The sequence below is a fragment of the Lemur catta genome, chromosome 15, assembly GCF_020740605.2.
Source record: "Lemur catta isolate mLemCat1 chromosome 15, mLemCat1.pri, whole genome shotgun sequence".
NCBI lineage: Eukaryota > Metazoa > Chordata > Mammalia > Primates > Lemuridae > Lemur > Lemur catta.
Window position 1 is genome coordinate 8,748,010 of NC_059142.1, and position 13,944 is coordinate 8,761,953.

General features: G+C 39.6%; 1 protein-coding gene across 2 annotated transcripts; it reads right to left on the bottom strand.

The window, feature by feature from the left end:
- Nucleotides 1–1,675: 1,675 nt before the first annotated feature.
- ADPRM (ADP-ribose/CDP-alcohol diphosphatase, manganese dependent) lies at nt 1,676–13,935 on the bottom strand. Of its 2 annotated transcripts, XM_045569531.1 has the most exons (5): nt 13,869–13,932; nt 13,505–13,627; nt 6,615–7,241; nt 5,574–5,690; nt 1,676–2,083 (listed from the first exon to the last, which is right to left on the bottom strand). In XM_045569531.1, exons 3-5 carry the CDS (start codon nt 7,213–7,215, stop codon nt 1,791–1,793), a joined length of 1,011 nt encoding a protein of 336 aa, XP_045425487.1. In that variant the 5' UTR covers nt 7,216–7,241; nt 13,505–13,627; nt 13,869–13,932; the 3' UTR covers nt 1,676–1,790. The 2 variants fall into 2 exon arrangements, with proteins under 2 accessions (XP_045425487.1, XP_045425488.1); XM_045569532.1 differs by lacking the exon at nt 13,505–13,627 and having other exon boundaries at nt 13,869–13,935.
- Between the last annotated feature and the right edge of the window lie 9 nt (nt 13,936–13,944).

Genomic DNA, 13,944 nt, shown 5'->3' on the forward strand with positions numbered 1-13,944 from the left:
CTGCCACCCGAATCTAATCATGTGTTTCCCAGCCCAGTGATCATGGGTTCCTCACTGTCCAAGAACTCCTGGCTCATCATTTGAGGCTCTTCACAACACAGCTCTAGCTGACCCTTTCCTGCTTATTTCTTGCCATACCTCAAGCACCTTTTGACAAATCCTCATAGCATGACCTGCCACTTCTAAATTCAGCATATCCTTTGATGCCTCTGCTTATGCTAGTCTACTTGAAATACTCTTCTCCACTTATTCAAACCATTTTTCTTCCTTTTTCGTGTCATCCCTGATGACTTCAAACAAAATTAAGTTCCACCTCCATGGTCTCTCTTAGTGTGTGTATGACAGCAAATTTCATACATGTATGTCTGTGGAGCTGTCTCTCTCATTTGCGGTAAGGTCTGTGAATGCAGGAGCACATCACAGTCACCCCTGTGACTGAGTAATGGCCCTCGGAGATATCCAGGTCCTAATCCCTGGAACCCATGTTACCTTAGGTCACAAAATGGACTTTACAGATATGATGGAGGATCCTGAGATGGGGGTTACCTGGACTATCCGGGTGGGCCCTAATGTAATCACAAGTGTCCCTAGGAGAGGGAGGCCGAGGGAGATCCAACTACACAGATGGCAGAGAAAGTGCTATGACAACAAAGCAGAGACTTGAAGATGCTACGTTGCTGGCTTTGAAGATGGAGGAAGGGGCCATGAGATGAGCCAAGAAATCCAGAGGCTGGAAAAGGCCAGGCAAGGAATTCCTCCTGGATCCTGAGAGAGCGTGGCCATATCCACGCCGTGGTTTTAGCCCAGAGAAAATGATTTCAGACTTCTGACCCCTAGAACTGTAAGAGAACAATTATGTGTTGTTTTAAGCCACCAAGTTTGTGGTAATTTGTTACAGCAGCCATAGAAAACTAATACACCTTTATATCCTCACAGTGGCTAGGTATGCTCCACAGGCACACTTATGCTAATATTTCTCTTATTGTTTTAGGCCCCAAATCAAACTTCTTTACATTCGAACAGTCCCCATTTGCCATCCAGTAAGTGTTTGTGTAAATAAGCCTTAGCATATATGACAACTGAGTTCAGTGTGTCCCATTTGTCTATAAGAGAGTCAAGTGTAAACCGTTTGCCTGCTGGAGTCTCATACAGCACTAGCTGGTGGCCAAACAGACCAAGCTGGCAGGCACACAGCGGCACTGGCACTTGGTCCTGGCTTTGGTTAGAATCACAAGAGGACCAGGTGACTTCGCTGGAGGCCTTTCTTACAGAGATGGAGTGCTACACATTCACCTGTGAAACAACTGTTGGTGTTTTTTTGTTTACAAAATGCAACTACAAGCCTATAAAGTCTAAGCATAGGTATTGTGATTGAAAATTGTCCAAAGCTCATTTATACAGTGGTGTGAACAGAAAAGTTTGCCACAATTATTTTTTTAATTATGAATTTTAAGTTACACAGTTAACACGTGAATACATTCTTATAAATAGTAAAAAAGTTTCAGGTAAAGACAAAAAAGATCTTTTATGAAGACTATATGCCCCTTCTTCATTCTCCTCCCTGATTTGTTTCTAACTTATACTGGATAAGTTATTCAAAATGACAGTTCTGAATATTTTATCAACTAAAGCACATTGATGCTATAAATACATTTTGTTATATAAGCAGAATAACAAACAATGAGATTGAGGATTTTTATTTTTATTTTTGTTTGGGGGTCGCAAACACAAAGCTCATTTCTCTTTGTGAGATCAGACTAAAATATATCAGACTAAAAATGGAATCCTTTTTACTTCTTATAATTCATAATTCTGTCTGAAACTCTGCCTCTCCCTTCCAACATCATTTTGTCAGGATAGACATGAACTGTGCCGAACGCTTGGCTGTCTGGAGCTGTTTCAATAACTCCTTCTAGACTGACATGGTGCACACCAAAAGGATCTTCAGAGTAGCCACCATCATGAGTGTGACCAGCAAAGAAACACACCACACACTCATGGGACCAAATGACTGCCAGGGCGTCTCTGTAGTTCCAGGCCAGGCACACGCTGTCAGAGGACTCTGGGTAAATGGGAAGATGGCCTGTTAAAGAAAAGAAGAGTTATGAGCCTATTAAGAAATATCTTTTCCATCAAAACAAATGGCTAAAGCTAGTACTCAGAAAAAAAAAATTTGTGTATTGCTACCTCATTATTCAAATTGACTAAACCAGAGAGAACCCACGTACAGAACAAGATCATCTCTACAGCCAAGTCTCTGGACCATAGAAAGAAGGGCGGGACAGTTCACATGAGGTAGGAGAGGCTCCTGTAGAGGCAAAACCCTGAGATCGCTGAGGCCTCCATAGTCTCAAGCTGCCCAAACACAGAAGAAGACTGAGGACAGATATCCTGTATCCTGTTCAGGGCAGTCTGCAACGGCACCCAGAAATCAGGCAGGTGCTGCACTGAAATCCAATCTCATTGAATGCCTTAAATATGAATGTCATATACATAGAAAGATATAATACTAAATAAAAGAACAGCTTAGGGATGGGCCATGGATTATGTGTCATTTATACGAACACTCAATGCCTTAGAACTGCAGCCCCCAACCTCCAGGCTATGGACTGGTGGGTGAGCTGTGGACCACTGAGTGAGTGGTGGGTGAGTGAGTGAAGCTTCATCTGTATTTACGGTGGCTCCCCACCCCTTGCATCACCGCCTGAGCTCCACTTCCCCTGCCGAAAAGGTTGGGATCACTCCATCTGAATTTATTCATGGGACTTTAAATGCCCCCTGAGATCAAGTTAGCCATGCCCACTTCACAGATGAGAAAACTGAGTTAAAGCAGGGAAGATTTTTACTAGGGTCCCATGGGAAGCATGCGGAAGTAGAGCCAAGAAAACTTCTAAACCCCAAGGCCAACACATCTATAAGTTCATACCATATATCAAGCCACAATTTTCATTCTAAAGTATGGGTACCATAGCTCACTGGTCTCTGCTTCTTCCTGTAAAATTACTTTTTTTTCCTGTTACTGTTCATTTTTATTCTGAAATTTAAACATGCTTCTGTTTAATATCTATTTGTTTGTAATACAAGTTAAAAGAAAAAAAAAAAGCAGGGAGGGGGTGGGAGGGAGAGGTTAACAGATCCCTAAAGCAGGAAAGGAATGCATATGCACAGGCATGTGCACGTGCACAAACACACTAACTGCCACTCTAAGGGCTGAGAGTCCAAAGGGGCTGTGTAGCTTTCTAGTGACAGTACCTAAATACTGACTCATCTGTCAAGTCTCTGCAGCTTTTGACACAGTTGCTCCCTTCTCCTTGAAACACTTGGCTTCCAGGACACCACTAGTTTTCCTAATGGTGTCTTCCTAGTTTTTCCCCAAACTTGACGGCCACTAACTTCCAATCTCCTTTGCTGGTTCCTCCTCCTTTCCCCAGCATCTTATCAAGAGTGCCTACATACTTGGTTCTTGCACTTCTGTATCTACACCTAATGTCCTGGTGATCTCTTAGTGATTTGCATGCTTTAACTATCATCTATATTCTTCCCACTTCCATATTTATATATCTAGCCCAAATCTATTCTGAATCTCCAACTCGTATGTCCACACTGCCCACTCAACATCCCCACTGATGTCCAAGAGGCATCTGAAACTTAATATTTCAAAAACCTGTGCCCCTGCCCTTCCCACTCAAACCCCCTCACCCTGCTGTTCCCCATCTCAGCTAATACTGTTCCAAATGCATGGCCAAAACTCAAAAAGTAGCCAAAATGACCTCTGAGTAGCCACAATGAAAGTTAAAAAGCAAACAAAAACAAAGGGAAATTTAACTTTTAAACTTTACTAAAGAAAATCTGAGAAATTCAATTGTTAAAGGTTTGCGCATCCAGTTTCTAAGCTTATGGCAAATGATGGAAGAAATTGAAGAGACTGTTAAGTAGGTATGTATACTGCCATAAGTAAAAAAAGGGAAGGATACAGGATAGAGTGGGAAAAGGGACTAGGATATAAAACATGGATTCTAGTCTCAGTTCTGTCAGTTGCTGTATGATTTTGCTATGTAATTTAATCACTTTGGGCTTCAGTTTATCTTTAAAATTAAAGGGTTTGGCTACATGATCTCTAGGTCCCTTTCAGCTCCAGTGCTTCAAAAAGTAACAGGTACAGCCTAGCAGTGGAAAACTAAGCAGCAGACACAAGTCAAGAAGTATCCTAGTTTGAGACCACTTATTATAGAGCCAAATGGTGTCACATCATCCCAGTAGTCCCTGAGGGTACTTTATCTTTTCCAAGTCTTAAATGACACTTGATATTCCAACAGCAGCAGAAATACTCCTGCTCCATCTATATGTTTTTACCACATTAGTGGAAGATTAATAAGTAAAAACCACATTTACAGATTGAAATATAGTTTTATATTATCAACTATCCAAATAGCTTATCATTTCCAAAGGGTTTTCATATTCATAATTTCATTTGGGGCACTATTGAGAACACTGCAGTCTGTAGGCTCGACATTTGTCCAGGGCTACACAGCTCATATAAACAATAGCCAGAATGGCACCCGATCCTTCTGGGTCTCAGTCCAGTCTTTTCACCTATTATCCCATATTGATTCTAATTCTAAAATAAAGGCTCTAATCTCAGCCCCCAAAACAAGTCCACCAGCCATGTTGCAAATCCAAATTCGGTTCTTCATGTATGCACGCATGCACTCACACACACGTGCACATGCGTACATGTGAGTGTCTTTTAAGCACCTCCAGATCCCCACAATCTCTGATGGCTGTGTGTCTGTTCAAAATGATTCTAAATGAAAATAATATTCATCTTACTTCCTTGTGACCACGTAGCAGACACAGTTAGAGAACTGAAAGTACTCACTGCCAGTGGAGTCTGTAACATGGATCCTCTATTATATCAGCTTTATTTCATCGAGGCAGTAGTGACCTCTGTTTGGTGGCCACTTCAATAATAAGCAGGTCTCATGAGGCTGAGATTTGGTGTGGGGCCTGAACTGAATTTCTCAGTTAAAAATTACTGGCCAGGGTGGCTCATACCTGCAATCCTAGCACTTTGGGAGGCCAAGGCAGGTGGATCACTTGAGGCCAGCCTGGGCAACACAACGAGACCCCACCTCTACGAAAAATAAAAATAAATAGCCGGGCAAGGTGGCACGCACCTGTAGTCCTGGCTACTGGGGAGGCTGAGGCAGGAGGATTGCTTGAGCCCAGGAGTTCGTGACAGAGAGAGACCCTGTCTCTAAGAAAAAAATTAAAAATAAAATTAACCTCACAAATTGATCCCATTTGGGATCCCATTCTACTTTGAAACCCAAAAGGCCAACTCATAGGTTCTAATATATGGCAAGATTTTTTTATTTTACAATTCTTTCCTGATTCATCCTTAAATATTAATTTTATATACAGGTTGTTTCTCAATAAAAAATTTTTAAATTAAGCATCCATTTTATAGAAAAAGGATATCAAAACATAAATATTGTTAGTATATTTTAAAGTTTAACTGCTCCCAATCTCTAATATGCTAGTGTAATCAGATAGACAATTTAAATACTTACTCACGATCACCACCTTTTCTTGGTTTGTGTCAGAGAATGTAAGAACTTCATTCAACCAGTTCAGCTGTTCTTGACTGAATCCTCCATTAAACTGGACAAACTGGGGCTCAGAAAGTCCTGAAATAAATCCAAGTAAGTTAGACCCACCAAATATCATTTTTCCCCTCCTTTGGGCATTCAAATTTAGCTAATGAAGGTACACTTGTTCTTTTCTTTAGGAATATTTGATTAGCAGCAATCAACTTAAAAAAGGAAATCTCAAGAAGTCAGAGCAACATTTAAATAAACCACACCACACCTCACTCCTAGTCTTGACATTCCCCTGCTTACCTCACTGGCTTGCCACTATATTGAAAACAAAATACTGACTTCTTACTACGGCCACCGAGCCACTACGTAGTCTTTCCCCTGTTTACTCTCCAAAGTCATCTTGTACCCCCTGGGCCTTTTCTGTGTTCTTCAATGATACCAAAGTCTTATTCCAGTTCATGCCTTTGAGTTTGCTTTTCCCTCTGTCTGCTATCCCTGAACCTCCTTCTTTCCAAGGATGACTCCTTCTTGTCATTTAAGTCTAGGCTCAGATGTTTTTCTCCTTGGAGAGGCTTTCTCTGATCACCCAATGTAAAACAGTACCCCTAGTCCTTTTCTATAACATCATACTCTCTTTTCTTGGTAGCACTTATCACTGTGGAAATAATCTTGTTTCTGTTTCATTTATCACCTGCCCTGCCCACCTACTGCTTTTGTTCCCTCCATTCCACCCATAAAAAAAAGTGATATTGTCAGTATTGTTTACAGCTCTGAACAGTTATCCCTAGAAAAAGTGCCTGGCCTAGAATAGGCATTCGAATATCTGTTAAGTAAATCAATCTGGAATCAACTGTAACCAATCCATGTGAGATCAGGCTTGTGAGAAATCCTGACCCTGAACAACAGCGACAATATACTTTTACCTTAATTGTCCATCTTCCTGCTGAATAAAAGGTAGCTGAAGAATTTAAAGACAATGTATTAGATTCTCAGCTCAAAGGAATAATTCACCTTGAGGACTATTCAGTTCCGTATTTGGATTGTGCTCCCTCAGTATCTTCATACACTGCTGGTATTTTGGAGAAGACTGATCCATGCCCAAGACACTCAAGTCATAAGCATCGAGTAAAATAAACCGGAATTTAGGGAATGGTACAAAATGGTAAGCATAGTAATTCTCTGAAGGCACAGTCTCAGGATGATGTATGATCTCATCTTCTAGAAACTTTGTGTTAAGTTCAGAGTTTGTTAAATAGTCTCTACTGAAGTTATAGAACTCATGATTTCCCCATGTATGGTGAACTGGAACTTTAAGCTTCTTGAATGTGTTCATAACAACTTCTAGGGACTTTTCTGATGTTTTATACTGTGCATTATATCCATCAATGACATCTCCAAGCTGAAGGACACAACGGAGTGTGCTGCTTTCATTATTCCAGTCTTCAATGGCCCCCTGTAAGTGAAGAAGACTGTGTCTGTAGTATCGCCGCCTGTTTCCATGGAAATTATAGCCATCTTCTAAATCAGCATATTGAATATCTGCAATCACTCCAAAGGAGAAGAAACGCTCTGAATTCTCACTTAGGGTTTCAGGATTGGGCTTATCATCCATAACCTCCAAACAGGTCTCTAAATAAACTAAACAAAGTAAAAAAGATAACTAAGTTATAAACATCTTTATTTCCTAATTTGAAGATAATGGCAAAATGAATATAAAACTTACTGGTTAATTTACTAGGCAGCTTGATATTGGAAAAAGTGCATGGACTTTAGAGTCCAATGCTCTTAGGTCTAAATTACTAAACCTCTAAAACGCTTCAGTTTTCTCTCCTGTAAAATAGATGATAACCTCTACCCTTCAGAAGAGTAACAATTTACAAAAGGGTACTATCATATCAATGAACCGGCATTCTGATTCTAGTAAAGTCAAATTCAAATCTGGAATAATTCTAATTTTTGAGAAATACTCATTTTTAAAACACATACACACATACCTTCCCATAAACATCAAATAATTCTATCAAAACTTCAAGTTTTTTTTGAAAAGTGGTTTGTATATTACACTCATTTATTTTAAGTGCTTTATAAAAGGGTCCCATTATGGGTTATTTCATGTCAGACTGACTCTGTTCCCATCATTGGTGGGTAGGTCACTTGAAGTTAGTTTCTCCTATTTTATATCTGAAGTGACAGGGGATTTGGGGAGCAGTAAAGATATGAAAGGAGAGAAATAATCTTAAACCAAAAAAAAAATCCACCATAAAAACTATGATGTTGATGTGACTATTATCATTTCTGTGAGCAGTGGTTCCTGGTTCTTCAATAGTTGGATTCCAGTTTGAACCAGGTTTTTTATCCTATTAACCTACCGCCATAATCACAACAGAAAATATGAAATCTTTTTTTCTTACATATGATCTCTACCCTGCCTCAGTGGCCAAGAAGAACAAGAGATTTAAACTTGAAAAAACCATTATTAGATTGTTTAAAATCTAAATTATAATCTCTTAAAAGAGCCAAGAACACTAATGATTAAAACAAAAATCAAAGACCAAGATCTTCTGTTGTAAAGACTACAGTAATAAACTGTTGCTGTGGTGTCTGAATTTCTTAAAACCTAAAAATTCATCTTTCTAAAATTACTTTCAGATTCCTAGTCTGTAGTCATTTGCCAAATATACCTACAGAGTCCCTATTTAATCCTCTACAGACATGTGAGATTCCTGTTGTAATAGCGCTTCCATCAGAGATGGAGGCAACAACTCCACAGTCGGAATAAGGATCAGACTTCAATTTGACTTATTTGAGAGTTAAGGGCTTCTTTTCATTCTAAAATAATTGTCATTAATGACACACCCTCTGTCTAATTCACCCAATTATGAGCTTCAGCTACTTTCCTTTCTTCCTTAATCTGGTTGGGCATAACTAGCCCTAAAATACATAAAACACCAGAGAAAAAGAGACGGAAATCCTTCAAAATGGTTTGGTGTTCTCATGCTATTTTTACTTTTTATTTGCTCATTTCTTCCCACAGTCCCTATCTGAAAACATCACTAGATATCAAGTCAGTAAATATATAAGCAGGGCATATAAGTGAGAGATAATCTGATTTGAAAGGTGAATTCTGACACAATTACAAAAAATAGAAAACCCATCTAAGTCAGCTGAAAATCTCTAGCCTTGTTAGGTTTCAAACATTTGTGATTCCAAGGTCAGGATTAAAAGGGGAATCAAATCAGAAGATAATTTAGCAAGTATATCACAAAAACATTAAGAAAGCTTAAGAGAAAACTGTTTCTGGGTATGCTCTTATCCCTTGCCAAATAAGCCTGTTTGTTTTTATCTTTAAACTCAGAGACTTTATGGTGATATCTATTATGGATCTCCTTTAGGAGATGTATTCCTAATTAATTTGATCTTCTCTCCAGTAGACAGCTGTTATTTTTGTCTACCTAGCATTCTTGATGCATTAATAACAGCACCCTAATTTACCTTCAGGCATCTATCCAGTTCCCCATTCTCAGTTCCTGTATGACCTTCACCCCCGGCTGGGGAAGTGCAATGGCAGACACATGACCCAGGCTTGGTCTATAAAAGCCCAGTTTTCCTCTGGCCAGTTAGGGGTAGGGATATAACTCAAGCTAAGTCAATCCGCATCAGCCCTGGGACATTTGCTGGAACTATTAACAAAACGACTTCCACTACTTCTGCTAAACTGATAAACTAAGACTCGAGTTTTTAGAGAAAAGTTAACGGAGAAGCAGTTAACAGGAAAAAGTTAATAGGAAGCAAATCTGAATGATAGAAAGTAGATTCCTGTCAACATTAGTTGAATACCTGCATCCACCTGTCCTGGCTAGAAATACTCTTGGTCATTTAGTTACATATATCAGCCAATAAATTCCCCTTTGAGCTTAAAGCCAAATCCAGTTGATTTTCTGTTATTTGATACTGAAATCCTGTCAAATACACCTTCCACTGGAATACCATTCAGTTTAGAGAAACTCAAAGATATATATGATTTGGCAACCTTTTAAAGAAAGTTAAGCATTGTGGAGAGAACTACTAAGGGGCACACACTTTAAAACAGCATTGTGTTTTAGGGTAGAAAAGAGATCTAAAATGTTGACTACATAAGCTTTTAAAAACAAGGTTAGAGGTAAGGAGGTAACTTACAATTTTATTAAATAAAGAAACTATTTTGAAAAACAGAACCTTAAATTTGTACAGGTTGAGTATTCTTTATCCAAGACACTTACGACCAGAAGAGTTTTGGACTTCAAATTTTTTCAGATTTGGAATATATTTACCAGTTGAGCATCCTTAATCTGAAAATCAAAAATCCAAAACACTCCAGTGAACATTTCCTTTTGCATGTCATGTTGGCACTCAAGTTTCGGGTTTTGGAGCATTTCGGTTTTCAGAAACATATTCAGGTAGAGAATAAGGATCAGAAGTGAGTAAGGGCAAAAGAACCAAGTAGTCAGGGAATGAATCTCCTAGCTAGTTTAGCCTTTTATTTTATGGTTCAGGGAGATGTCAGGGAGCTCAGAAAGACTGGTCCTGGTGAGTAGAGAGATTAAAAACCCAAAGCCACCTACAGTGAGGAAACAGAATATACATTCTAATGTCACGGAACTTTTTCAAAATACTCCCTCCTCTACCAAATACATACACACAAAAACGCGTATGCAGAGGACAATAAATTTTGAAGTTAGCAATGAGTACATGAGATTTATTCACTACTTTTATACATATTTAAAAGTGTCTATAATACAAAGTTTTTAAAAAAAAATCTTCTAAAATTTACAGAAAATAGAATCTGGAAAAAGTAGAAGACTCAAGGAAATATTTTGCTTTTGAATAGAAAAGAGAATGACAAATTTTGAGCTGTTATCAGAAAAAAAACCCAAACTCTGTAAAATAATTTACAGAATTATTATAAAAGAAATTTATTCTGAGCCAAAAACGTGTAACCATTGCCTGGGGAGAAACGCCCAAGAAGTCTTGAGCAAGCGGGCCCAAGGAGGTTGGGTTACAGTGTGGTTTTATTCAATTTAAGAAGACAGGAATTGCAGGTAAAATCATAAATCAATACATGGAAGGTATACATTGGTTTGGGCTGAAAAGACAGGAAATCTTAAAGGGGCTTACAGCTTATAGGTAGGTTCAAAGATTCTTTGATTTGGAATTAAATTAATAAAGTTGGCTGGGCATGATGGCTCACACCTATAATCCCAGCACTTTGAGAACTGAGGCAGGAGAAATGCTTGAGGCCAGGGATTCAAGACCAACCTGGACAACATAAGGAGACCCTGTCTCTACAAAAAAATTAAATAAATTAGCTGGGTATGGTGACTCATGCCTGTAGACCAAGCTACTCAAGAGGCTAAAGCAGGATTGCTTGAGCCCAGGAATTCAAGGTTACAGTGTGCTATGATCATGGTGCCACTGCACTCCAGCCTGGGCAACAAAGCAAGACCCTGTCTCTAAAAAGCAAAAAAAAAGAAAAAGAAAGAAAACTTTACAAGATTTTCTCTCAAAATTCCTACAGAAAATCACAGTACAGGATAAGCAGCCAGTATTTTGTGAAAACTACTTTAGGCATAAACGATTTTTAAGAATAGGAAGAAATACCCAGAGATGTTTAATTGTTGAAAACTTGCTACAATTCAATACTAATAAACCTTCTTTAATACTTAAGACAGGCAGAAAGCTGAAGTTCCTGTAGAAAGCCCTCAAGCATCTATGATGTACTTGTGAAAGACGATATTCTGAAAAATGTTTCCTTTGCTCTAGTGTCAATGAAAAAAAAAAGAGAGAGAGAGGGTTGTTACAGGAAAGTCCAGACATAAGGAGAGAATTTGTTAATACAGAAGATTGTGATAGAAGCTCAAAGCCTTCCTGAGACACTAAGCAAAATGTCTCAGGAAGGGATGGGTGAGCAAAACTTTTATATGCAAAGACAACAGAAAGATGAAAGGGGGGAGGGTGTCTTAAAAACTGACTTTGTTAAATATTGCAGTAACAGGAAAGTTGAGGCAGGAAATGTTTGTGGTTAGGCACAGGAATCAAGGGTCTGGACCTAAGATGAAGCAAACACATTACAGTACTGGCAAGTTCACAAAAAGTTAGGGCCTCCATGTCCTCGTCAAACCAGCCTATAAGTTATATCAAGCACAAAATGTGATCAGCCTAGTTACAACTGATAGAGCAAATTATCACATGATATTAATCCATGGTCTATCTCAAGAAAAGTATCTAAATTGGGAAGGAAAACAAAACCACTTGGTGATCTTGGCGGTTTAATAGTAATAAAAGTGATAAGGCTTATACTCTTTAGGTACCTTTTAGTGCTAAAGTTTCAAAGGCCCATGAAATCAGGCTCAGAGGTATTATTAGCAATTCATCCAAAATATAGTTATAAAACACCTACTTTGAGCCAGGAACTGTTTTAGATGCTAGTATTTTATTTAATATAATCAATTTAATATGAAATTATATAAAATGCTTTACTAAACAAATAAGGGTAAAGCTATTAAAAGTCAGTTTGGCAAATAAAATTTAATAGATCAGCAGAAAACACTGAATTTAATTTTTTTTGTTGTTGTTGCTTGAGACAGAGTCTCACTCTGTTGCCCGGGCTAGAGTGAATGCCATGGCGTCAGCCTAGCTCACAGCAACCTCAAACTCCTTGGCTCAAGTAATCCTCCTGCCTCAGCCTCCCGAGTAGCTGGAACTACAGGCATGCACCACCATGCCCAGCTAATTTTTTTCTATATATATTTTTAGCTGTCCAGTTAATTTCTTTCTATTTTTTTTAGTAGAAACGGGGTCTTGCTCTTGCTTAGGCTGGTCTCGAACTCCTGAGAAGTGCTAGGATTACAGGTGTGAGCCACTGCACCTGGCCTGAATTCAATTTTAATTTATGTGTGTTTGATCAGTTGACCTATAATTGAGCAATTAAAGAAATGAACAATAATTTTGCATGCTCATTGCCTCAACAGGCAGGTTTTTTTATGTCTTTTTGTCAATTACAGGAAAAACTTCTCCCAGGGGGGCAAACAAATACACAAAAATAAAAGGGTAAAAATCTTATCCACAGGCAACTTTAATATAGAAAAATTAGTTTGATTAATGATTTGAAATGCTGAGCAAACACCGAAGAACTATGAGCAGAAATTTCAGAAAATTCCAGCTCAACTTAGAATCAAGAAACACTATACTACCCGCTATAGGGAAAAACAAAACAAAACAAAACAAAACCAAAAACCAACCATGATCCAGTCCAACAATCACTAGAGCATGAGCTGCTTCTGCTCAGTGGAAGCCCCTCGAAAAAATGCCACACAAGAGTGGGATCTGTAATTAACCAAGAGAGAGAGGGGGTGGTTTTTTCCCTTTTTATTGTTTTTTGCAAATCTACCACGGAGGTGGGGGGAAGGAGGGGTGAAGATTACAGACATTGAAATATAAAGGCAGACACAATGAATGCGAGTTAAACTTTCACAAGAAACGAAAAATAAACTTATGAATGCTCTTAACCTCAATAATTTGTGGATGTACTCGAGTAACACAAGCAGTTGCAGATAAGGAATCCATCAACAAACTTCCAATTACTAAAATGAAGGGGACAGGGGAGTCAGTGAAAGTATTTTAAGGAACTGGGAGCCAGGGATACTAAGTTAAGGAATGGGATATCACGCAGTATATACTTCTACATTGCTATGCTTTATCAATTAGGTTACATTATAGTGTAGTTAGAATAACTAGAAGCGCCGGATACTTCAAGTCTTCCATGTCACTCTAACCACTCAAATTATCCTATTAGCAATTTTTAAAAAGAGTCAAGCGCATAATGGGTCTGCTTCTACTTTTAAGGATGCAAAGGGATCAAAAACCTTGCAGTTCTTCCGGGCTGGCCTCCAGTTGATAGGAGTAGAGGGACAAGGATGACCAGTCAAGAAGGGGATGGGGGCTGCCCAGTCGCGCCAGTCTCTAGGCAGTGATTTTTCTCGTCCAAGCTGGAAGTGTCCCCGGGGCGAGGAGTTAGCTGCGGTCGCCAAAGCCCCCGACCAAAGCTGGGCGCCCCCAACGCTCAGGGCTGCCCGGCCTCGGCCCAGCCGCGCAGCCTGCACCCCCGAAGCCGTCCCCTCCCCAGGACCTCGGGGACCCTCAGCCCCGCGCGCTGCCCGCCCTGCCCCGCCCCGCCGAGGTGCGCAGCCCCCGCCCGCGCCCGACCCGCCTCCAGCCGCAAGGGACTACCTGCGGCGCCGGCCCCTCCAGCGAAAAGCTCCCTGACTACCCGCTAGGCAACCGCGCTACCAACGAGCGGAGCGGA